This window comes from Zychaea mexicana (genome assembly GCF_025766255.1).
Source record: "Zychaea mexicana strain RSA 1403 chromosome Unknown BDB00scaffold_28, whole genome shotgun sequence".
In the NCBI taxonomy this organism is placed as follows: Eukaryota; Fungi; Mucoromycota; class Mucoromycetes; order Mucorales; family Lichtheimiaceae; genus Zychaea; species Zychaea mexicana.
In genome coordinates, this window is record NW_026516691.1 from 185,958 (window position 1) to 210,726 (window position 24,769).

General features: G+C 43.0%; 7 protein-coding genes across 7 annotated transcripts; 5 read left to right on the top strand and 2 right to left on the bottom strand.

Annotated features, from left to right (window-relative positions):
- Positions 1-74: 74 nt before the first annotated feature.
- Positions 75-5,385, bottom strand: BDB00DRAFT_818855 (uncharacterized protein). Its single transcript, XM_053123190.1, has 16 exons — positions 5,317-5,385; positions 4,901-5,165; positions 4,708-4,797; positions 4,432-4,613; positions 4,048-4,346; positions 3,876-3,982; positions 3,355-3,790; positions 3,142-3,262; positions 2,605-3,061; positions 2,063-2,485; positions 1,491-1,956; positions 1,166-1,362; positions 914-1,050; positions 698-806; positions 456-599; positions 75-382 (listed from the first exon to the last, which is right to left on the bottom strand). Coding segments are annotated over exons 1-16 (3,561 nt in total). The 5' UTR covers positions 5,319-5,385; the 3' UTR covers positions 75-256.
- Positions 5,386-6,548: 1,163 nt separating this feature from the next.
- Positions 6,549-8,954, bottom strand: BDB00DRAFT_818861 (rab-GTPase-TBC domain-containing protein). Its single transcript, XM_053123191.1, has 8 exons — positions 8,816-8,954; positions 8,423-8,731; positions 8,247-8,315; positions 8,034-8,128; positions 7,714-7,907; positions 7,465-7,606; positions 7,213-7,391; positions 6,549-7,103 (listed from the first exon to the last, which is right to left on the bottom strand). The coding sequence occupies exons 2-8, from the start codon at positions 8,523-8,525 to the stop codon at positions 6,920-6,922; spliced, it is 966 nt and encodes a 321-aa protein (XP_052980627.1). The 5' UTR covers positions 8,526-8,731; positions 8,816-8,954; the 3' UTR covers positions 6,549-6,919.
- Positions 8,955-11,388: 2,434 nt separating this feature from the next.
- BDB00DRAFT_722200 (uncharacterized protein) lies at positions 11,389-11,634 on the top strand (the record flags this gene model as incomplete). Its single annotated transcript, XM_053118197.1, has 1 exon — positions 11,389-11,634. A coding segment is annotated over one exon (246 nt), but the record flags the coding sequence as incomplete, so codon positions are not given.
- Positions 11,635-14,718: 3,084 nt separating this feature from the next.
- Positions 14,719-16,152, top strand: BDB00DRAFT_871453 (CRAL-TRIO domain-containing protein; the record flags this gene model as incomplete). Its single annotated transcript, XM_053126831.1, has 5 exons — positions 14,719-15,060; positions 15,141-15,227; positions 15,329-15,602; positions 15,697-15,717; positions 15,833-16,152. 5 exons carry the CDS (start codon positions 14,719-14,721, stop codon positions 16,150-16,152), a joined length of 1,044 nt encoding a protein of 347 aa, XP_052980629.1.
- A 388-nt stretch (positions 16,153-16,540) lies between these two features.
- Positions 16,541-18,821, top strand: BDB00DRAFT_818884 (surface antigen-domain-containing protein). The gene is made up of 7 exons (XM_053123192.1): positions 16,541-16,897; positions 16,980-17,291; positions 17,410-17,502; positions 17,604-17,818; positions 17,924-18,270; positions 18,387-18,518; positions 18,593-18,821. Exons 1-7 carry the CDS (start codon positions 16,886-16,888, stop codon positions 18,775-18,777), a joined length of 1,296 nt encoding a protein of 431 aa, XP_052980630.1. The 5' UTR covers positions 16,541-16,885; the 3' UTR covers positions 18,778-18,821.
- A 334-nt stretch (positions 18,822-19,155) lies between these two features.
- Positions 19,156-20,490, top strand: BDB00DRAFT_818887 (uncharacterized protein). The gene is made up of 5 exons (XM_053123193.1): positions 19,156-19,371; positions 19,453-19,498; positions 19,585-19,694; positions 19,785-20,111; positions 20,222-20,490. Exons 1-5 carry the CDS (start codon positions 19,294-19,296, stop codon positions 20,348-20,350), a joined length of 690 nt encoding a protein of 229 aa, XP_052980631.1. The 5' UTR covers positions 19,156-19,293; the 3' UTR covers positions 20,351-20,490.
- A 1,337-nt stretch (positions 20,491-21,827) lies between these two features.
- Positions 21,828-23,082, top strand: BDB00DRAFT_313342 (uncharacterized protein). The gene has a single exon (XM_053116889.1). The coding sequence runs from the start codon at positions 22,038-22,040 to the stop codon at positions 22,986-22,988; it is 951 nt and encodes a 316-aa protein (XP_052980632.1). The 5' UTR covers positions 21,828-22,037; the 3' UTR covers positions 22,989-23,082.
- Positions 23,083-24,769: the final 1,687 nt, after the last annotated feature.

Here is a 24,769-nt window from a genome sequence, read left to right on the forward strand (position 1 = left end):
CTACCACGCTTTCTGTGTTGCTATGCCTTTTCCCTCTCTTCTCTCTCTCTCTCTCTCTCTCTCCCACTACACTGAACTAAAATTATAATACGTGCGCCGATCTTTCCTCTGGCTCACTCCTCCTCCTCCTCCTCCTCCTCCCACCCGACCAAGTTGCTTGTTCAATACACGCCCCCTTTTTTTATTATTATCTAGATTGTATATATATTAAAAGAAAGAAAGAGAGTCTACATTAAGCATTTCTTTCAAGTCGTGTTCATTCGCGTCCTCGTCGTGCAATGCTCTTGGCGCGGTTATCGGCAAACAGTCGCTTGGTAACAACCTCAATGAGATAAGAAACACCATAGTCGAGAATCATACAGAATGTCAACTTGTCCCGGAACTTGCAGGTGCCACGTGAGATTACTGATTAGCTTCATGATAGCATGAAAGAAAAAAAAAATTTGGGTACTTACCGCACTTGGGAAATTGACCAATTTGAGCTGCTCGTTCACCTCGGGGAATAGTTCGGTGGCCCCAGCCAGTGCAATGCCTCCAACAGAAAGAAGGCCATAGTACAAGGTCTTGTTATCTTGGATACGTTCTCGGAATGGGTATCCCTATACCACATAGCACAAAAGAGTATTTAGTCAAGCACTACTCACTCAATCATGCAAACCCCCGAAAAAAAAAAAAAACCGAAAACAAGCTTTCTCACCTGATAGTTGATCGCAAAGGTTGATACTTGCATCGATAACTGGATAAGGTATACACCGCTGTTCAAAAGACTTGGCTCGAATTCTCCTTCCAAATCCACCTCTTTGGGTCTAAAGTAGAGTTGACACTACTTAATAAACCGCAGACACCATGTGCAGCAGCAGCAGCAGCAGCAGCAGCAAGCAAAACACACATGTAGCAGAAAGAATGCACTTACGGTTCGTAATAGTTGGCAAGCGAGTTGACATAGATCAACGCAGCAATATGGACGGCAAACTGGCCAAGAACTGACAGGATAATGTACGGATTAAAGATGTTTGGCTGAGGTCGCTCCTTGGAAAGCTTTTGCAGAGGCTAAAAAAACAAAAAGGATGGACGACGACGACGACGATTGCAAAAAGTTACACGGATGCACCCATGGGCCATTCGAAAAAGCCAAAAAGGGTAATTGCACACTCTTTTTTCTTACCTTGCCGCGGGAAATGCATAGGAAACAGACTGCCATAAGCATACCCGAAATTGTCACCTGAAGATCACCAAATTTGATGCCATCCAGGTAGAGCACAGACAAACTGTAGGCCGAAATGAGGCAATTGAGGGCAAGGATTTTGTACATTTGGATCGTTGCAACGAGCGTACAGCGACCTTGACGGATAATATTGTTGACTAATCATTTCCCCGCACACACACACACACAAGAGAGATGCATTAGTAACCTTGCATGATAATGCTAATAACCCGAGAAAGAACATTCTTTTCTTTCCCCCCCTTCCCCCAATCGACTCTTCTTTTACCTGCCATGACATTGCGTAATTTCGAAGTGAAAGGGGCAGCGACCGAAGCATCGCCAAATTTGATGGTAGGCGGTTCTTCCATGTCCATGTCCTCCATAAAGTGAGTAGCCATGCTCTCGAGCTTCTGCTTCTGCTCCATCTGACGACGCTGTTGCGGTGTCATGTTGGCGACCTGTTGTTGCTGCTGCTGGGCACGCTGGGCATGTTCGGGGTACAGATGAGCAATGGCCGGGGGAGGCGGCGGTGTAGGCGACTTGAAACGTTCAGCTAGCTTCTTTTGCTGTTCGTACATGTTCTTGAGACGATCCATCTTGGCACGTTCTGCAATCTTTTTCAGATCCTCAGGTGTACCGTCCAAAAGCGCAACGCCAATATGTGCCTGCTTCAATGCGCCAACGTCATTGGTGCCGTCACCAGCCATCAACGTCGTGTACCCCAGATCTTTCAGTCCCGTCAGTAGATATTCCTAACGCACCATTTTTTTCCTTTTCTTTTTAGCGTTTCCTCATGGATAACAAACAACAACCACGGTCCAAACGGATCATCAGCCCCCCCCCTACCCCCAGTATTACCTTTTGCGATGGTGACACGCGCGCATACACCCAAGTGTGTTCGAGCAGGATCTTCATGTTTGGCTTATCCATGAAATCGTTCATGGCTGCACCCGTGAGACAAAGGTCGTACTTGTCCAACATCTTTGGGTCCAAAGGCGATTCAGGATCCACTGGGAATCGAATCGATTCGTCGACAGAGTGAAACACTGTCTGGTCCTGAAGCTTATCAACAATAAGCACGTCGCGTTCCACAATGGCGACTTGGCGTGCCACTGCACATGCTGTCAGCGGATTGTCTCCGGTGATCATGATGCATCGATGCGAAGACTCGTTGAGCTCCTTCAACGCTTCAATGGCATCTTCTTTAAGCGGACATGAAAAGACAATGAAGCCGGCAAACGTTAACTCAGATTCAACCGAATCACGGGACAAGTTATTAATCTGTGATACCCCACCCAAAACGAAACAAAAAGAATGTGTTATCAGTCAACACTTAAAGGAGAGAAATGCCTTCGATCAATGATAAGAGAGAGAATGTGTGTCTCCCCCTCCCTTCGTACCTGGTCAGTCGATAACCCATCTTCCAAAAACTTATAACCCAGCGCCAATACACGACTTCCCTTACGGGTAAAGTAGCGATAGGTGTCATCGTAGTTATCAGGAACGTTGGCATACATGTCACGGAGCGTTTCTGGAGCACCTTTCACAGCAGCAAACGTCTTGTGCTTACCAAAGTCAGGATGGACCAGAATGGAAATCGACGATTGGCGCTTCAAGGCAGACGAGAACTGGAATCGACGACGGATTTGCAGATTTTCCTTTTTCTTGGACTCTTTCGGTGCAACAATTTCGCGCGAACCGAGGTCCCAATCGAGCGCTTTGAGCGTCTCCTTTTCCATCGGATCCCCAACAACGCCATCTTCCAGTAGCACAAGAGCGTGTGCAGACGCCAGGACCCATTGGGTTGCCTTGGGGACGGCTGTAGCCGCCATAAGCTCGGTGCTCGACTGTTTGGGACTAGTGTCATGACAGTTTTTTTTTTAGAGAAAAAGGAGATCTCGGATTGTAGAATGATGCATGCGGTGCTGTACACTTACTCTGCAGATGCAACACCTTCGAAGACAAGGTCCTCACCGGTCAAGGTACCTGTCTTATCAAAACAGCAGACATCCACTTTGCCAGCAAATGGTATACGGAACGGTTCGGTACAGTAGATGGCTATCATTGTTTTTTTTTTGTTCAAAATCCCAATTGAGTCATCATACCCTTCTTGGCTTCCTGTATCTCTCTTTCCCCGCGGGGATCCTTACCATATTTTGCCAATGCAACAAGACTGCTGTTGACTGCCATGCTAAGCTCCATGGGCAGCTCAGGTGGTACGACGGACGTGACGATCAAGATACAGTCCAATAGCAACTTGGATCGCTTGCGATCGTTCTTGACACCTTCTTGCCAGACATAGGACGATGCAGCAATGGCAAAGACACACAAGAACAGAATAAACAGCAGAGCTTCAAAGTTGTTGGCAGTAACGCGTTCCGTCGAGAAAATCATGGTACGCACAAGGTTACCCTGCGACGTGCCAAAGCCTGTGCGAGCAACAGTGCAGATACATCCACCATCAGGAGCTGCATCGTTCATGGGGGGTGTGACCTGTAAGACCTTGGTGCCACCATAGAGCACGTTCAATTTGTCAACGTTGACCAGATCAAAGTCATCATCAGGGTTTCGCAACGCGACAGATTCCTAGATAGTTTAAAGTCATGAGCCTCTCTTCTTTCGTTAAATCATCCTCTCTCCCCCCTCCCCATAGCTATTACGTAGTAGTTACCTTTAGCAAAGGAGTAGATTCACCGGAAAGCATGGCTTCATTGACAATGCACGAGCCATCCGAAATAACCAAATCACAAGGGACACCTTGATCCTCCTTGGTACGCGCTACATTTTCAAGGTTTAGCATAGATCCACCGACCAAGAGCCCCCCCCCCTCAAGTATGACTTACTAATAGATACTACATCACCCGGGAGCAATTCATCACTTTCAATTTGGATCCACTTCTTTTCACGCTTGACATAGACGGTGAACGGCTTTTGGTTCATGGCACGGAATTCACCAATGGTCTTGAGACGTTGGAAGACAACCGTGGCCTCAAAAACGATCAACATGAACAGTGTAAACAGCGAATAATACCAGTATTCATCCAAGCACCACAAGCCAACACAAAAGATCTGAAAGACAAAGAAAGGGGCCACAGCATGTTCTTTGAACAAATCCATGAATTTGGGAACAGGAATTTCGAATCTAGCCGGAGCGAACCCCACATTAAAAAAAACAGATAATCCCATTTAGTAGTAAATCAAATTGTCAAGGGGAGCAAAGCATTTACCGGTTAGGACCATAAGTCTCGTGTACATTCTCGATCTGACTTTTGGTTTCCAATCCCTTGAGCGACTGATAGGCTGAAACAGGTGGGCACAAATCCGATGGATAGACCAGCATTTCAAACTGTTTCTTATCCGGGTTCCAAATGAATTTGTTTTGTTGAAAGTAAAAGTAGATATCACCCTTCTATAATAAATATTTGGCAAGCCCTTTTCAAAAATTAGCTCTCCCATTTGCTTTCATGTCCGCCATGTATGCTTTCAAAATTATCAAAACTTGCCTCGCCATGATGGATCTCACACAAGGTACCGGTACCTTGATGACGGAACGGAACAACCTTAATCACAGTAGCCTTTTGTACATTGTGTTCCTATCATACATTCTTTGGGGTGAGTCCATGCACCAATTTTTTTATTCTTCCCATATCCCCAATCTTTACAATGTGAAAGAGATATAAAAAAAAAGAAGCAAACCTTGACACAAGTGAGCAGAGCCTTGATGGACACGCTCCACTGACACACCAAAAACGAGAGGGCGTGCAACGTAACGATACTACCAAGAGTGACAAACGTCCATTCTTGCGAGACAATGTATTCATCGTACTTGACCATGTAGATATAAGTCCACACAGGATACAGGATGGTAGCAAATGGCCACACGTAGAGATGCCATTGACGTGGCAGCGGCACGTGGAGCGAGGCCGCCGCGATCGATTTGGACTGGATAAGTGTTTGCGTCCTATACACGTTATTTTCCACCCCCATCATTCCGCCCCACAAAAATTAGAAAAAAGAAAATAATACAGAGAAAAAACAACCCAATTCAAAAAAAAAAAAGAGCCATGACTCTTCTTTTCACATTCATAGATCGCGATTCTTTTGTGTCTTACATTTCGCAAACAAGTTTATCTAAATAAATCCAGGGACACACTGATCAGCTCAACAAAAAGAAAGAAAAAAAGACGACGACGTGTTCGGTCGTCAGCACCCTTTTTTTTTTCCACCAATCTGGGATTGAACCTTATCAAAAACCCGAGCTTGAATTAGGTTTCTTTCCATGGGGTACTGTTGGTGTTTGAACTTTTGGTTTGGCAACTGCAGTGAAAGATCCTCGATGAGGTTATCAGCTCTTATTAGTGTCATGTGTGTATATGCACTGGAGCGGAAAACTGTTCTTCGTAGAAATTTGGATCGAGATGGTAACTTGTCAGATTCGTGAAACGTTAAACTTTTGATTTTTACATTGGCAGACATTGAGCAGTTTTTTGTTACGGTCTACAATCAAACCACCACTTTTGTGCAAACAACCGAGTCATCCGTGTTGCTGCTTTCTTGGCTCATTGATTAGCGCGAGATATATTAGGTCCCCACGGATCTAGCCTGCTGCATGATCATACAAAGATTCATCATACTCATACTCTGTAAAACATCATTTTACGCAATTCCAACAACAGTCGAGCTTACTCCAAACCGAGCTGACCAACGACGATGTGTCTATTGGCACAAAAGACTATATTTTCGCTTGCATCTCGGATGCTTTAACATCAAAATACATGAGCTACAAAATATATAAAAACACGCGAGTCGGGCTTATCCTTGACACGTTTCTCCGACATTCTTTACTCTAGACTGGTGCTTGTAACCTCCATGACCGAAAGAAAGGATTGTATCAGCTTATTATGAAATGGTACCCAGGAGGACATCAGCACACATGATTTCCATTCTTTTACAACTTTTGGATGGCGTACGATGGGTACTTGTGAAGTGCCCAGTAAAAAAATAAATAAATAAAAATTGCCCAAGCAGAGCATCTCGTTCGGTTGACGCTGTTGCTTCAAGTAGTGTGCCAAAAGCAACATTATAGCGTGTGTGATGACACTTATTCTTTGCAAAAGCCAATGCTTGTGTGCACAATGTTTGGTTAAATTATGATATAGAACCATGTCTTTGAATAAGTTTATAGCTCATTCTTTTTGTTGCCGTTGTAAAGCTCCCCAATCCACACGTTTCACTCTTTAGGATCCTATTATTAGTTTGTTGGTGGTCGGAATTTGGCATGTTTGGGCTATTCTGCATGGATTTTTTGTACTTGTGCGACAAATAAACTGTTTTCAGAACTGTTGATTACTTTTCATTGTTTACTCTAGATGTATGCATGTTGGAAGTAGATCAAGGCACAGCAAGTGTTTTTGAAACAAGTAGAAGATCATACATTGTTATATATTTATTAGAAAGCACATTATCTACTACAGTTATAAATGCTGAAAGACGGAAAAAAGTACAAGACCTTGGATGTTTGTTGGATATACGGTGTGCGTGATTCTTGTTGTCGCTGAATGATGATGATGATAATGCTAATGATAAAAGTGTGTATATGAAAGAGTTATATATAATAAACGATTAAAGAAGAGCAAATGGCAATAATATGTAAGCAACGATAATAATAATAATAATAATAGTAAACAGTTCAAGAGACCACAAAGGAGAGTCGAATTATATGAAATCATCATCATCATCCATGGGCGGCTGTCGCTCTGCCATCCACTTTGCCAACATTTCATCCTCCCATTCTTCCTTGGGTATTGGATGGCTCAAGTAGCGATCTGCCTGAATCCGGTCAGGCACGCTATTCCATCTCAACACCTCCCAGTCCTTTTGCCAGGTATTGACCGGTGATCTAGAATATAAAGTAGTAGTGTTTGTGTGAGTCAAGCGGATAAGATGACATTACACTCTCGGGGTCCCAACGCCAGAAAAAACTGTTGCAAAACAAAACACGAGCTTACTCTTCATGTAGCCATAACCCACTTCGCTTTTGTAGTTCCAAAGGCGGATAGCGTTGTTCTAGTTCAACCGCCTTTTCCACAATCTTGTCCAGATCCATATCTTGCGGGATATGCGTAATCAGCGCATGCAAGTGGTCTTGATCTGCTCGGAGAAACTCTTTCCGTCGTAATAACGTGATCTGATGATTCCACTTCTCCGGTTAATAATCCCCCTGTCCTTGCTCTATCCCAAATGTAGAAAGAACCCCATACCGAGCTTGCACAGTAGATAGGCATCAGAGGAGAACTTGAGATGAATAAGTCAAATAACCGGGCAACCTTGTCGAATTGTTCGAAATCATGACTGAACCAAGTCAATACCCAGCTTAATGCATAATACGGCATGATATGACATCTATACACAAAAAAACAAGATGGTTAGCACAAGTTTATACACACACACACACACACACACACACACACACATCACCACCACGCTTTTTTTTCTCCCCTTTCAACCACCTGTCAAGATGATCCGTGAGCTCGCTATCCTCATACTGAACAAGCGAACTCATCAACCGCAACTGTTTGGAGATAGGATCAAACGAGTCCAGCATTCCGTCTCTGATAAAGAACAAGGCAGCGTTCTCTGCTGCAGGAATAGCATCCTTCTTTCCGAGGACCAGCAGAAAACAGCTACATATATCGTGGAATCCCTTTGGATCATCCGCATTTAAACCTGGCTTTTAATGATCCCCTGACGCTTTGAACAATGTCTCCCCTTCCCCTTCCATTTTGAAATTCCATATCACTTTTGGATGGCATCACTTTTGGATGATTACCTGGTAATATTTTAATCGAGGGTTTCGCCACAGTATCTCCACGATCAAGCTATGGAGTTCCTTTTGCTTTTGTGCTTTCAAGTCGGGTGATATATCTGATAACGTAAAACACATGCAGCGGCACACCAAAAAAAAAAAAAAAGTTCAAATCAGATGACGATTGCTGATGACGAGATCGTATGTTTCGCACTGTCTGGATATAAGAAAACTTGCCTCGCGGATAGTAATAGAGTGAACGGTCGATGTCTTTAGATATTTGTATTGGATCAGCCAAGTCTTTCTCTGGAAGAGAAAAAAGAATAGGGAAAGTCAGATCAATCCATCCTTTTTCCCACCTCCAACCATTGTATCTATACGATCAGAAATGTAGAAAGAGAGATATACGGTACCACTTCCTTTCTCATCCACATAACAGCCATGATGAGTGTGTAGCAAAATAGGCCTGTTAATCATGGTTCTTTGTCTTAGTGTTTCCAATATATACACACACATACACACATGTACATAGGCGGATCAAATCCCTCATATAATAGGGTTTGTATACAATATATATATATATATATACCAGACTATTCTCCGTACACTGTCAAGCAAGTATCCTCCGGGCATCCGAGCAAGTTGTTGTAACGCTTTCAAATCTTTACTCTTCAATGCCGAAGCTATCCGTTCCAATTGACTCGATTGTTCCATCGATTTGACTTTTTTTTTTGTGTATTGTTAAAAAAAGACAAAGAGAGTTAACCCGGGAGGCAATGTATGTGAAGCTTATAGTAAGAATGTACCGATGGACAATTTTACACCCATTAGATCCGCAAGGGCTAGCTCATGCATAAGCGTTGTTGTTGTTGTTGTTGTTGTTGAAGTAAGTGTTGCCAGTTTATGTACTTGTAAATAAATAGAATGAATACTGATATAGTAGTTCAGCAGTGAAAGTTTAAAAAAAAGAGTAGTGTAAAAAAAGGACCGAGAAAAGAAACAAGTTGAACCGAAAAAAAAAAAAGCTAGATCGGGATGAATCTGTCACAACTGACTAGGCTAGAACAACCCACCCCCTTTTTCTTTTTATCAGGAACATTATTTCAAAATGGTGAAAAGAACGAAAGGGCTGCTTCTTTTTTGTTGTTGTTGTCGTCGTCGTTAGCAGCCCTGCAGCCTGAGTACAGTATTATGGAGGAACAAAAAAACAAAGGGGGGAAGTGTGGGAAGGAAAACAAAAAGGTGTTGCTGGATGCGTCGTCATCGTCGCCGTTCTTGTGTTACGCGGGAGAAAGCGCCGTGTTCATAGGCCAGCCATGAGTCAACGAACAAAAAAAAGGTGTGAGTGAGTGTGTGTCTCTAATCATCCTTAAGAAATGCTTAGCAGGAAAAGAAGAAAGGCCAAGGCAGGTCTGTTCCACATGGGGTGAAGCAACGCAAAAAAAAAAACATGTCATTTAGTCGAAACGCCACGTAAGCCGTCTCCCATGTGCGTGGTTCACTTGCCAAGGTCAAAGTAGTGTGGGGGAATAGGGCCAAGACTCGAGTTCGAGTTTATTGTTCTTGTTGGCATAGAGCATGCCACGTTTTCACCTGTTTTTTCTTGTGCCGAGGCCGATCTCATCTTAGAGTGCAACAGCAGCAGCAGCAGCAGTCGGTGGCCAGATGACCCTCCAAAAGAACGAGTACGGCGCGCAACACATGCATGTGGTGGTGGTGGGTGGGTGGCGCCGCAGTTTGGACGCGTAGAAAATTGAGTCCAAAAAAAAAACAAGTTTGGACCAGAGCCGAAACGCGTGGAAACTCACGAGTGACTGCAGCGGTTGCTATGGCAACGGCGTCCCTTTCGCGGGTTGTCTGAGTCAAATTCCCATTGTTGGCTTCCCTTTCCGGCATGTTCCCCTCAAAGTATATAAAAAGAGAGCGCCTCTTTGGTTTCCCACTCCTCACATTTGATCTCTTCTTTTCCTTACTTTTGCTACTCTACAAAGCTCACACATTCTTTCTTGCAATCAAATACACGCTCGCCCCAGGCACATACAGAACGTAAGGATTCCCTCACTCCCTCTCTTTTCAAAAACTGCGGCGCCGCAGTGATGGTTTGAAAATGATAAGGAACATCAAACGCTGATTATCATTTGACACTAGCAGCAGCACTATGGAGAACTTGTACTTTACAAACGGTCAAGACGGCTTTCCACACTACTACGACTCGTCGTTCCCTCCATCGCTACCGCTTGACACATCACCTTATCTTGACGCTTCTTCTGGCATCGACTTTGCTTCCACAGCATTCACAGCACAACCACTAGCAGCAATCTCACCGGAAATGATCGACATAGCATGTCCTCCTGCGTTGGCACCGATATTCGCGCCTTTGTTCGACGGTTCAGCCTACTACATCTCATCAAGCCAGATTAGCAAATTCTTGTCAAAGGACGTCCCCTACGATTGTCCTGACGTGCTCATGGACCCTTTCGTCCCATTCGACGGCAACCCATCCAGATTGGTCATCCCATCAAAAGTCCTGCAAGAGGAACTCCGTGCCGAGGATGACAATCCAGCCACGCCTTCTACTGCTCCTTCATCACCTTCATCTTCTTGTGACACGACTCATACTTTTGATTACGCATCGCGCTCGTCGTCACCTTCGCTTGGTTCCATCTATGAACCAGTTCACCAACAACAACAACAACAACACTATCAGATTGATTGTGCGCAGCAGCCACAGTCACAAGAGGCACGCTCGTCGTCACCTTCGCTTGGTTCCATCTATGAACCAGTTCACCAACAACAACAACACTATCAGATTGATTGTGCGCAGCAGCCACAGTCACAAGAGGCACGCTCGTCGTCACCTTCGCTTGGTTCCATCTATGAACCAGTTCACCAACAACAACAACAACAACAATATCAGAATGATTGTGCGCAGCAGCCACAGTCACAAGAGGCACCCTCACCATGCGCTCAAATGGAAGAGCTGCAAGCAAACGCTTCTTCACCATCTTCCTTCTCCTCTTTTGTCTGCAACTATATGGCTACTACTACTACTACTACTACTACTACTACAACATCTACAACAAAAGAAAAGACATCTACAACAGAAGAAGCAACATCGTCAACAGCCACAGATACTAATTCGACTACAGCAGCAACTGCAACAGAACAAACAACAACAAGCAGAAAGCGACGACGATGTGCTACGGCAGTCAATTATCAAGAAGATCAAGACCATGATGATGAACACTGCGTACCAAGTACTACTACTACCACCACTAAACAGCGCGAATCGAAGCGTCGACGAACAGCAGCAGCACCCACATGTACTGTGCCAAAGAAAGTCCAGAAGAACAATGCTGTTGATGAAGCGGACGCGTACAATAACCGACCCCATGTGTGTCCCATTTGCCATGTGCGATTCAGCCGGTCCTACAACTTGCGCACACATCAGCTCACGCACGACAAAAACCGGCTCAAGCCATTCAGCTGCAACGTGTGCGAGAAAGGGTTTGCGCGCAAGCACGATCGAGACCGACATGTTTCTGCTGTCCATACTGGCGAAAAGTCGTTCGAATGCACTGTATGCGGCGCAGCCTTTGCACGCAAAACATACTTGATGTCCCACATGACGACCAACCACCCTTAAAATCAAAAATCCTCTCTTTATCTCTCGTTCTGCACCTTGTTTTTCGTCATCGCTCTTTTACTAGCATGACATTCAACGCCATTCTGTACAACCCACAAACACGTCTTCTTCTTCTACATACACCTCCCCTTCACCCCTCCCCCAAAACACTTGTTCTTTTGATGATTCCCACACACACACACACACACACACACACACACATACTTTGTCTTATTATTATATCATGTACATACATACATACTCCAAGTTCTTCACTATACGTATTTTGCCTTTTACATACACCCTAAAATTTCTTCATATACACGACTGTCTTTTGTGGCCTTGCCTGTCAACTACAAACAACCTGAAATCCCCTTTCTTTTCATTCAGCGTGTCATTCCTAATATTTGAATATTTGTAATCTTTTTACCCCTCAGTGAATAAAATAATAGTAAAAGCTACTCCTAGCACTATGAGTAACAGTGTTGATGATGGCTCAGTCATTTGTTTACTCTAGATGTTAATTATGCAAAGAATAGATGTCTACACCATCTATCACTGCTAAAAAATATTGCTATAGAGCTCATTATTCCTCATCATTGTTGCTGCTATCCCTTAAAAAAAACGCAATCACATGTATTGTTATTGATCGCCGCTGTTTATTTTCAAAACAAAAAAAACCAGCTTTTCTTGCTGCATGTCATTAAATGGAACTGCACGCGGATATAAACATTTGTGGTCAGACACATGATAAAAACCAGAACCAACATTGCGATCTTTTTAGTACCTGATAAGTCAATCTGCCCGTGCAGCTTTTGAATGCTATTGGCATACCCGCGTATAGTCCCACACGATCATTTAGTCTCAAAAAAAAAGGGATGCTCTGATTGTGAAACTGCAGTTCGGGGTCTATTTCAAGCTCTAGGCTCTTCCCCCCCCACGTTAGACCACGGACTGCATGTTGTTTTGTCGTACGAGGACATACATAAAAAAAAACCTCAAGGTTGCGACAACCGGTATCCTGCTACCAACAACAGCCGTATGTACTCACAAGACCACTGTTTGGAAGTACTCTCCTTTGTAATAACTAGCTCATTTTTTCCTTTCCCTGGATCTACATGCTTGTGACGCCAAGCTATTCGGGCGAAAAGAAAGATTTTTCGTAAACATGCGATTTAATCATGCTGACGATGTTTCCGCATTGTCTCTTATGTAGTGGCGCGGGAGAAAATTTTGTCCAAGGGGTTCCTCTCATAAAAGACCTCGCTTCACTAGATGGCAGCTGTCTAAAAACAGTATGCATTTAAACGGATATATACAGTGAGTCACCATCAATGTAAACACTGCTAGTGATATATTATACGTTTGTGTAGCTATGTACGGTATATATTGAAGGTTTATTTAACAGCAAGCTTATCCTTACACATACGCAGCAAATAAGAACCATATAATCACGCATGAGATAATTAATCCATAGTGAAAAAGAGAGATAGGTTGCAGGCAAAATAAAGGAGCTGTATTTACTGTTACTGCTTAGTAGAATGAACACCATATAGATAACACATAACTAAACATGGAACACAATTGAGAATAACTCATAACCAGATGTTGGTACACAATAATTTATTCTACTACAGACAAAGGTGACATTGCATCACGGAACACACTGATTAAGGCACAGATATCTTCTTACACTCGGAGAACATCCAAACCCCACCTTCCTCAACCTTCTTGATCTTGGACAGATTCAATATCCGGCATGTTGTCTACGACTCATCCATCAGTTTGTGGTTCAAACGCCAAGTCTAAACAGAACCTCAAACATCTGATATTTGACTCTCGCTGTATTTCATATTGGTTTTATATTCTCAACCCACATTTATCAAAGAAAGAATCGACAAAACATACAAATCCGTTAACGACACCCACATTTATCACAGAAAGAATCGACAAAACATACAAATCCGTTAACGACAGTTGTAAGGCATCTTATTCTTAAAGCCGTACTTACGCTTTACTATGTTGCAGATAAATACTTTAGAGCTGTACAACATACGATCGATATGTTACTATCTATTATCAATAGAGCAAAAGAATGACTGGAAACAAAATTGTGTCACTGGAGTATGATCTTGGCATCAATCATGTCTCTTTGTATGTATGATGACTTTTTATGTTAGGTCAGTCATTGCTGCTGAGAGAATATAGTTTGTATCTTGAGTGCTGTATGAGTTAAGATGTATGATGGTATTCCGTATCGAGGTGTTACGATCTGCCGCACAAAATCTTGGCATATAACGTCAATCCAATAGCATTCACATAAGAATTTAGCCCAGTTTGCTACCTGAACTCGCCAAAAGGAACTTCTCATACTATCACAAGATATCAGTTTGTCATGACTCCTCAGTAATTTGAACTCTTTGATACATATATAGGGAACCAAAGAATTCACACAGGTTCGTCAGCGGAATCAGCGCTTTGTACTGTCTAACACTGGATGCGCTGTTATAAACCAAAAGAAAAGAGCTCTGGCTTTCCCTCGAATCGACGTTAAACAGGCTTGTATTATTGAGAAAGTACAGCAAAAAGATCGGTCTTTTTATTTGTGGTGCAGGTGTAGGCAAATATGGTATTATCGGCACCCTCTCCGGGTGAATCGGGCCACTTGGATCGTACTACCGCTGACGTTCGTTGATATCTAGTAGGGTTTATTTTTTGCTATTTCCTTTATATAGGAAAAAGAAAATCTTGGAAATGTGAAAGAGGGGGAAAAGGGAAGGAGAATACGTCATATATACTGGGCGTCATTACCAGTTCTGTAAAGAGGTGCGCGTATTGTCGTTCTTGGCGCGTGCGTGTGTGTGACAGTTTTGACGTTTTCCATTAAATTGATCTCTCGGCATACGGTCTTGGCTTTTACGCTCACACACAAACTCGGTTCCGCGCACCGCTCACGGATAATGATCGGCAACTGTGCCTTTTACTTAAAAGCTTTAAGTTTTGACATAAGAAAAAGGCTTTTGTTTTCCATGGAAAAAAGGACCAACAGCTTTTTTCTTGAAATTTCGTTTCCTTCATTCAAGTATGAGCAGTTTTTTCCATCGATCAAAATCCAGATCCAATTCTCTCTACAATAGTGACAGCAGTAATCGATCAGTAGCAACAACAACAACAACAACACTATCGCAACAACAAAACGACCCGTTTGTCACCCATGAACCAAAACTTGGTCCACCACACCATTATTCTCCAGCAAGCGTGCATCCCCCATTAGACGGGTCGCAATGGTCTATGCTTGCAGCGCTACGTTGTCACATCAATGGTATTATGCTTCCTACGGATCATCCATATTATCCGAATGAAAAGGCGTTTTTAACAGACGCGACGCTAAGACGGCATCTGCATGCACGCAAATGGGATTTCGAGGTAAAATGTATAGCTTATTTTAACCACACGCGGTGAAATGTATAAGAAATGCTCAATCCATTGACGAAAAAAAACAACAGTCTTCTAAATCAATGCTTGAAAGTACAATTCGCTGGCGCCGCGATTATCGGCCTGACCAGATTGATCCAGAGTATGTCAAGCCAGAGGTATGCTGTGTTTTCTTTAACATTGTATATGAGATGACTTGAAAAGCTCATCCACGTCTGGAGTAGCTTATTTTCAAAACGAATTTCCTTTTTAAACCCAGGTAGAAAGTGGCAAAATGTATTTTAACGGGTTCGACACATGTGGGCGACCTATTTGGATCATCCGACCAAGATTACAGAACTCCAAAGATGAAGAAAGACAAACAAAGCATATCATATTCTGTCTCGAACGAGGAATTCGGCTCATGCCTTCTCATGTAGATACGATCGCAATCATTGTTGATTTCAAGGGTGCTGCATATTCGCATAGTCCGAGTATTGCAACGTGTAAAAGGTTTTTGAATATACTAGGAGACCATTATCCGGAGCGATTGGGTAAAGTTAAAATGTTTGTCACCATCTTATTACAGTACAACTACACTTAGCCTCTCTAACTAACTTTTTCAAATTATCATTAATGATCTACAAGGTATCGCATTTGTTGTAGACTGTAAGTGCTATGCTATATATAAATATCGATCAATCTTCTATCGATAAAAAGACGGCAGAGATACTTTTTAAACTAACAGTCTTCTTTCTCTCTTTATTTTGTATATGTATTCTAGCGCCATGGTTCTTTTTTGCAACGTTCAAAGTGATATCCCCATTTATGGATCCTCAAACCAGGGCCAAGATCAAGTTCGTATATGATAAAAACAACAAAAAGACATCATCATCATCATCATCATCAAACAAGGAACAGCAGCTTGAAAGTCCTTCGGCCGAAGTTAACGCGCAATGGGTTCACTTGGAGGATTATATTTCGCCGGATGCGCTAGAAACCGAGTTTGGTGGAAACCACAGCTTTGCGTTTCATATTGAATATTATTGGAATGCACTTTTGGGACGTACTGGTGCGCCGTACGAAGTTCTTGAATACCTGTAGTAGCAGTAGTAGTAGCCTGTGGGTGCTCTGATCAGAGCAGTCTCTCCATCCTTCTCCTTCCTATTGTACCACTCATTATCTTTAGCTGTTGTTTTCAGCAATATTGTTCGTCATTTTTCCTCATCCCCTACCACAGTCTTGTTCTTGCGTTTTTTAAGATTTTTATGAAAATAGATCAAAACAATTGTTGTTGTTCTTGCCAAACTCAGTTGCGCAACGACAAACCAGCGTATACCGTATTATAAATGGTCTTCCAGATGTATTCTTATTCTAAACGTTCATTTAATGTATAAGTCTTAGGTATACCACACGCTGATGCGCTGAATTTTGTGCAGTGGTTATGTCACGGTCTGGGGTGTATCGCGGGCAAACACGGACAAAAAAACATCCTAAACTTCCCGATACACCTAACTTATGTTTTTTCTGGTCCTTAAACAATCTATTTGCAGAACCACATTCTTTCTCGTCATCTCCCTATATACAGTAAACAAGCGAAAAATAGAAGAGAAACACACCTTCTTAAACTTAGAGAATTCGCTCAGGATGTCGTAATGCTGCTGCATCAGGCATGTGCGCGTTGCATGAAATAGAAGCAGCTCCACATTTTTTGTGACGTGAATAAAATTCCAAGAGCGGCAAAAGCTGTAGTCGACCCAGCAACCCATAGCAAAAAAAAAATGTTGCTGGGGGTGGAAGAATAATTCAAGTACAACACTGGCTTTTTTGCATAAACATGTCGACTTCGGTTAGCAATTCTCTCTTCTCTCTCTCTCTCTCTCTTTTACAATCAATATTATCAAATCCAACTAAAATTGCTATGCTACTAGGTTCCGATTCCAGCAGAGGCTCCACTTCACGTTGATGCACTCCGTATTCTCGGCACCTCCATTACCCGCGAATCGTTCTTGAACAGTGTAGTCAAAGACGTGTTTAACGCGCAAACCTCCGGCGATGTCTTGGCCAGTGTGAAAGAAGCTGCAGCCAAGTTGCAGCGACACGATATATTTGAAGAAATAAAGGTGTACATGGACTCGTCGCGTCCCAATGCGGATTCCGTTCATGTTACGTTCGACCTGAAGGAAAAGTCCAAGGGTGTTTATCAGACTACTTTGGCCGTAGGCGAAAACGAAGCAAACATGGTAATACATTTTTCGCCTCTCTCTCTTTTTTTATTATTATTATTTATCTATGATGAAAAGAACAATAGTAAATCTGAGACGGTCCTTTTTTTTTTTTTTGCTGGTCTATGCTACATAGACGGGCGCTGTGACGATCAGAAACATTTTCGGTGGTGCAGAGACGGCAACTACTCGATTCGCCTTTGGTAACCGTACAAAGGCTGCTGTTGAGGTAACTGGGAAAGAAGCAATGGACAAATGATAACCTGAAAAAGTGGGTGAAGAAAGCGCAAAGACGAAAAAGAACAAGAGGAATTAAGAGGCATTATACAGATAGTTGCTGGGACACCTCTTCAAGGATCGCCTGACGTCAAGCTCGAGGCGTTCGCCAACGGCTCGATCCGCGATTATTCTATGATCAACAACTATGAGGAGCGTGCAAATAGTGTTGGTGCCCGTGTCAAGGGCACTTCTTGCTATGGCAACCATCAAGTCGCGTACGCCATGACACGCCGTGACATTACCGCTCAACCTAAATCGTCTGGAACGTAAAGTATTTAATAATAATAATATTAATGAGAAGGAATGGAAAACAACGCGCCGATGAACAAATCAAAGAGGGGAAGATTTTACTAAGCTGATATTTGCTTTAGTGTCCGTGCCAACTCTGGCGAGAATCTCAAGTCAGCCTTGACCCATACGTTTGTTAGCGACACACGTGATCACGTCACCATGCCGACCAAGGGCAAGTACTTGGCTGTCACCCAAGAAATCGCTGGTATGGGACAACGCGGCGACGCAAACTATTTCAAGAACGAATTAGCTGCTCAAGTGCATCAGCCTGTGATGGGCGATATCGTCTTGAGCACCGGCGTCAAGTTTGGATTGTTGATGCCTACTACGGATAACGAGCGCGTCAATGTCTCTGATAGATTCTATGTGGGTGGTCCACTTTCTGTACGAGGCTTTAAGATGGGTGGTATTGGTCCACGTGATGGCAGTAAGTTGAAAGTCATTATATTTGTGGAAGGCGTGAGTGGAAGGGGAAGAGTCAATAAGTATGTACTGTAGGATAGATAGATAGATAGCTCATTATTGTTCGCTTGGAATTATTAGATGATGCACTTGGTGGAAATGTCTACTATGCTGCTGGTGCTAGCTTGACCGCACCGATTCCTGGTGCTGCCCATCTTCCTGTCAGAGCACACGCATTCTTCAACGCTGGCAACATTGCTAGTAAAGCAAAGGGTAAGAGCATATCCTACTTTTTTTTTTAAAGAAGTAGAAGAGAGAACAAGTTACTAATCATATCTCGCTGGTAGACGCACCATTGAAGGGCACGCTTGAAGAACTTATCAACGAGTCGCGGACAGCAGCTGGTTTTGGTCTTATCTTCCATCACGAACTGGCTAGAGTGGAGGCGAACTTTTGTATACCTTTACGATTCAAGGGCTCTGATCTGCCAAAGCATGGTTTCCAGCTTGGTTTGGGCATCAACTTTTTGTAGAGCCTGTAATAAACTTGTTTGGATTTGTTCTTTTAGAGATGCTATATTTGTTCCTTCTATGGGTCACTACTGCTAGGTGGCACGAAAGACCTATTGTTAGAAAGATGGATACCGGTAGTGACAAGCACAATATTGTTGGTGCTCTTGAATCTGTACCGAGCCCCCAGTTCTTCTTCTTTATATATTATTAGGGTTATGTCTCTCAATGGATCGCAAAGATACGTCTACTATGCGTATCCGCACGAACACGGTTGGAGGCATGACAGTTTCATGTTAGGCGTGTGTGTTACCAGTGAACCATGAACCCCGACGTGGATCCTAATTTACGGATTGACGAATGAGCACACAGAGTAATTTTAGGTCCTGTCTTGCTTTGTATTTTTTTTTTCGCTCTCTCTCTCTCTCTCTCGTGCATCCTACCCCCCTTCCTCACTCCTCTCTTCATATATCCCCCCTACCGTTCGTTTCTCCCTATAATACATTACTTTTACAATTGAATCGATCAGTAAACAAACCATGGGCTTGGGAATGGACAAGTGCTGCTGCTTCATTCCACTTCGTCTGGGAACCTTTCTCATTGCTCTCTGGTTCTTTGTACGTTTTTTATAATTCTTTTACGAACCTACAATCTACATCCCAGAACGATGGATTAATTATAAACTCTGTACGTTTTAGGTGGTGTACCTGTTAGATGCGGTTACTGGATTCTTGGGCAGTAATGGTAAGAAGCACAATACGATTAAACCTGAACGCAAGCTCACTTTCGACGTAGTATACTCATTGCGAATCTTCCTCATGTGGTAATAGCTGTCACTATCTATTCAGGACAATCAGCAAAAGCATGGTACTATATAGGGTTGCTACTGACGGTCATTATTTGCGTTGGTGGTTTCTTTGGTATTATTGGGTCGCTCTTTGTAAGTATCTGCAATTCAAGTAATATCTATCTCTGTTGTTTTGTGTGTGTGTGTGTGTGTGTGTCTAAACGAATGATTGGATGTGAATAGGCCTCACGCAAGTTTGCAAAAGCGTTCAGCATCATTGCATGGATTAGCTGCGCTCTTTCAATCATCAAATACCTTATCTCGCTTATTCTGATGGTCGTCTATCGGGACACAATGATTCAATCCTGCAAGCGATCCGGCTTTGTTGGATTTGACAACACGCAAGTGCCGCTCTCGCCGGCGGCCTTGTCGGACAGCAGCTACTATGCACCCGTACGATATCCAGGCACGCTCAATGCCAACGCCACGTCACAAGAAGATTGTGAAGCAACGATCAAGACGTTCTTGATTGCATATGGTGTCGTTATTTTCGTTGTTGAAGTTATTCAGGTAAGCCTTTAATGGCGGGGATCTAAAAAAAACGACGTTTATTATTTTTTTTCTGTGGGCAGTGTCAGTCACCCAGCGTAAAGCAAGCATATTAAAAATCAAAAGTACAGATTTACTTTGCCAAGGTTGTCACCAACTATTCATCTCGCCTTCGCAACGGCGCGCGACACCATAGACTTCACGATCAACAAATCAAGGATTTCGAGGAATCCAGATACCACATGTCGACGGTCTATTAATAAGCTTCTGGCAAGTTTTCTTCGACACTTCTATTAACTCCCTCAGCACACTTCAATTCCTTCATCGCTTTTTATCCCTCTTCTGTAAATCATCATGTCTTATCCTCTGCTCTCTTAAAATAAAAGAACACGTTACTATACATATTTGAATACAACGATCTGATTTGTTATGCGCAGCAGCATCAGCAGCAGCAAACTTGTTTGTTATTGCTTATATCTGGGATTCCAAAATCTGCACATGTAAGCATGTATACTGTATGGCGGCGGGGCGTATAATGTTTATTTTTTTTCCTTTTGCCGAACGCCGCGGCATCGGGATAAGCTGTTTATTTCCAATTCACTTTGGGGGAGAAGGGACCCAAAATTGTATCTTGCCCGATCGGGTGAACCACAACAAAGCCCCTGCTCACAGGATTTTTGCTGTTGCCACTACGATGGCGCCGTCCATATCGGTCATCTTTGAGTTACTTCCGCCATATATAACCTATGTAAACATGCGCACGATCCAATAATCACAATAAAACGAACAATTAGTTCTTACGGGTTGGTCCGACGCTAGGTCTTAGATCATGGTTTTCGTCTAGTGATATATGTCCGCTTTGTGTTTGAAACAACCTACAGGCTGTTACTCTGTGTATATCTTGCCGAAAGGTATAACCGAACCTTGATGATGTTGTTGTACTGTGACGATAGATCGAACGAAAAAAAAAAAAGTAATTCCCCGCTTATCATATCTGCTTGTGTTACGAAACCTTGGCCGTGTGAAAAACACAGTAAAGTATTGGACCTCAAGCATTTCAACTACAAGTGTTTGATTCACATAATGCACTGCTCCAGGTACGCCCTTGTTTTTTGTAATCTTTGCAGTCTGCTATGCATAGCACCGTGGTGTGGAGAGAAGATCTTCCAGTAGAAAAGATGCTACGGGTCGTCCGCTTGGCGGAGTCGCGGGCCACCTTGCATCTGTGGCAAGGCTTACAACTGAGAACGAAAAGTGCCCGGTAGAGCCGTTGCGGGGTCATGTGGATGAGATAATCACTAACCAATCGCAGAGTGCCATCTTGACGACTATAAAAATAAGCCTCCCTTTGGGACCCGTACATCTGTTTTTTTTTTGTTTTCTCTCTTTCTCTTTGCGGTTTTCTCTTCAAGCAAAACTTTTTTTTCCACCTTCACACCCACAATCCACTTAACACAACATCAAGAACACTTCTTTTAAAGAATCCAGTTCTGCTCTATATTATTTTATTATATTTTGAATTTTGAACATACACCCCTTTGCCTTTTATTGTATTCCCCATTTCTGAACCTGTAATCATGGTTGCTATCATTTTTTAATCATCTGATCTCGATTTGCTTGCTCTTATAATCTCTTGTCTCCTCTTTATCTAAACCGCTCTTATATATCTCTAAGTCTCTTGTCATCTCAAGAACCTCTTATTATTTTTCTCATGTCTGCCCTTGTCTCTAATAAGCAACTGTACTACGCCAACCCCAAATCATCGCCTTTCTTTGCATACACGACTGACGAACCATCAACCTGCACCGTGAAGATATTTACCCAACAGAACACCCCAGGAAATTAGCAACAACAAAAATACGGAAACAAACACCCACCCAACTACTGCTCAGCTCTACTCACCCTCCAACTCGGTTTATACAACAAAAAGAAATCATCAAGAAAATAATGTCCACATCATCAACAACTCCGATGGGCGCAGACGCCCTTCTGTCTGCAATCACCCTTACGCATCCCTATCTTTTGCAACAAGATCAACTTTCGCAACTGCTCGACCTGTCCAATGCAGCATCGACGGCCACAACTACTGTTGACAACACCACCGGTAACAATTTCATGATCGACGACTGGCTTGCTGACGAGCTTCAACACTCTGGCATCCTGACACAGCAACAGCAAGACTTATGTTCTATCTCTCCGTCTTCATCTGTTGCTACCACACCTTCAAGCGATGTGTCAACGCCAACTTCCTCGTTGTTGCCTCAGTCTCCTCCATTGACTGCCAGTCCCGGCAAGGAATGCGCTGGTATTGTCAACCAACAACAAAATCACTCGTCATCTATTTCATCGTCACCTGGTGTTCCCTTGTTCCCTGACATTTGGCCTGTTGTCAAGCAACAACTCCCCGTTGCTATGCGACCTGTTGCCCCGGCACCTCCAGTTGGACAGCCACAGCAATCGCAACAACAGCAACGTCGTCCCGTGCCTATCATGCCCAAGACCACGGAAATGACCATGTCATCATCATCGTCATCGTCACCTGGTGCCACGCCTGCCACACCGACCTCTTCGTCCACTATTCAGGTCGCTGGTAGCAAGCGCAAGGCCAGCTGTTCGCTGAGCGATAAGGAACAAGATGATATTGCGGTGAAACGTCAGCGAAATACCGATGCTGCACGTCGATCGCGTTTGAAAAAGTTGATGAAGATGGAAGCGTTGGAACAACGTGTAACCGAGTTGGAGGGTGAGAACTCCCGATTGACCACACGCGTAGCCGTGCTCGAGTCAGAAAAGTCGGGTCTGGAATCCAAGGACAAGGACTTGCAGGAACGTGTCCGCGTTCTAGAGGAACAGCTGGCTGAGGCCCACAAGGCTTTGACAGCAAAATGTACTCATTAGCTTTTTTTTACAAGATTCTAGTAGCTAGCTCTCTCTACCCTCTCTCCATCTTTTTTTTTATCATGTCAGTTTTTTTTTCTATTCATCCAACAGGATCGTCATTTTCATGTATTATCTTTTTATTATCTTTATCTTTATCAGTGCTTATAGATTATTCCTTTTTTTATACATATTGCAATCAGTTCAATTAAAAAATGTCAGTGAAAAAGAGGTACGCTTTTTTTGACCGTGTAATTAACGATATCAGTGTGTGATAATATCTGATAAAATTCCATCCAAGAAAGTTTTTATCAAAACTGCCATTCGTAGCGAATGGACACTTCCACCCAAAAAAACCTTGGGATCATTTCACCTCTTTCTCATACACAATGTCTTTTAAGAAACACTATCAATAATGTCAATGCCTGTCACGAACGCCGTAAAGAATTGCCAGAAAGCATCAAGCACGAAAATATTGGGCTCTAAAAGGAATATAATAAATTCCTTAGATCAAAGAGGAATACAACTGGCCCGCAATACTGTTTACAACCTTATCAACAAATGGAAAGAAACAGACTCTGTGGCAAACAAACCAAGACTAGACGACCGCTCAACGGCTCGAAGAGTGACATAAGTGCACTTTATTGTAATGTATATCGTGAACCCTATTTGCTTTATCAGTTCCACTAGGCTAATATTGCAAATGCAGGCCTGTTAATCTCTCGAGATACAGCGATCAGGTACTTATTATTCAATAGGCGGCTTCCACTCGCGTTTTCCGTCACGTATACCATAACTTAGCTAGGAACAAGTGGTTAAGCGACTGTCATGAGCGAGGGGATGATTGTTTGTTGTATGTATGTTAGGTTCTGACGTCAGACAAAAGTGAAGGGTCTTCCAGCTAAGGGAGGGTAGGGCAGGGGCCGCGATCCGTGCTCAAAATGAACGGTGAGTGATTGACTTGATACTTGTTTGCAGTTACACTATATACCAAAGTACAGCTTTCTGATTCTGTTCTTCCTTTCTCTGTTCTTAAAAGCGCGTTATCTTCCGGTACTGCTGTGTGTATGTGTGAATGACGATCATCCCTTTTTCTACCCAAGAGCACAGAGCTTTTTTAAGTGCTGACGCGATGCCATCCCCTCGTGGTAGTCTTTGAAAACATTACTGATGTCACAGTGGCCAAGAGGTCTGCAATGTTTGTAGCAATAAAATAAGATAATGCTGGTATTTCTCTACTTCATGTAATCATTAAATCAAAGTTGTCCAAAATCTCGTCTCGTATAATGCTGTCATCTTTTTTGTATTCCTTGATTGTCGTAGTCAATCTTTGAACTTACTTGTCGAACAAGCGCAATTCCGTGCATACCAAAGCGTCTTCTGCAGGTGCACAGTTAAGCACTGCCTCACATGCTTGAGTTATACATATAAGTGTGCATGTTTGTACTTTGCCGATCTCTATTTGGTCAGGATAGTAAAACCACGCTGCTTTTGTTGCTCGCATATTTTACGCACCACTCGTTATCTTCGCCTAATTGCCAATCTTGAAGGACGATGTACTCGACATAGCTGACAAGGTCACGAGGAAAGAGGTTTTTTTTTCGACCTTGGCGTTTATAGCCTTTTGCTGCAGCAATTCGCTAAGCCAGTTGTGCGGTAGTTTTCAAGGTCATCTTCTTCATACTCTTTGTCAGTCAGGTGGAGGAAGATGGGCAGTTGCGAGTTGTATCCGCATCAACTCAGTCCAAAACCTATACCTTAACCGCTTAACTCTCGTTGTAACAATTTTCAGTATCGCATAA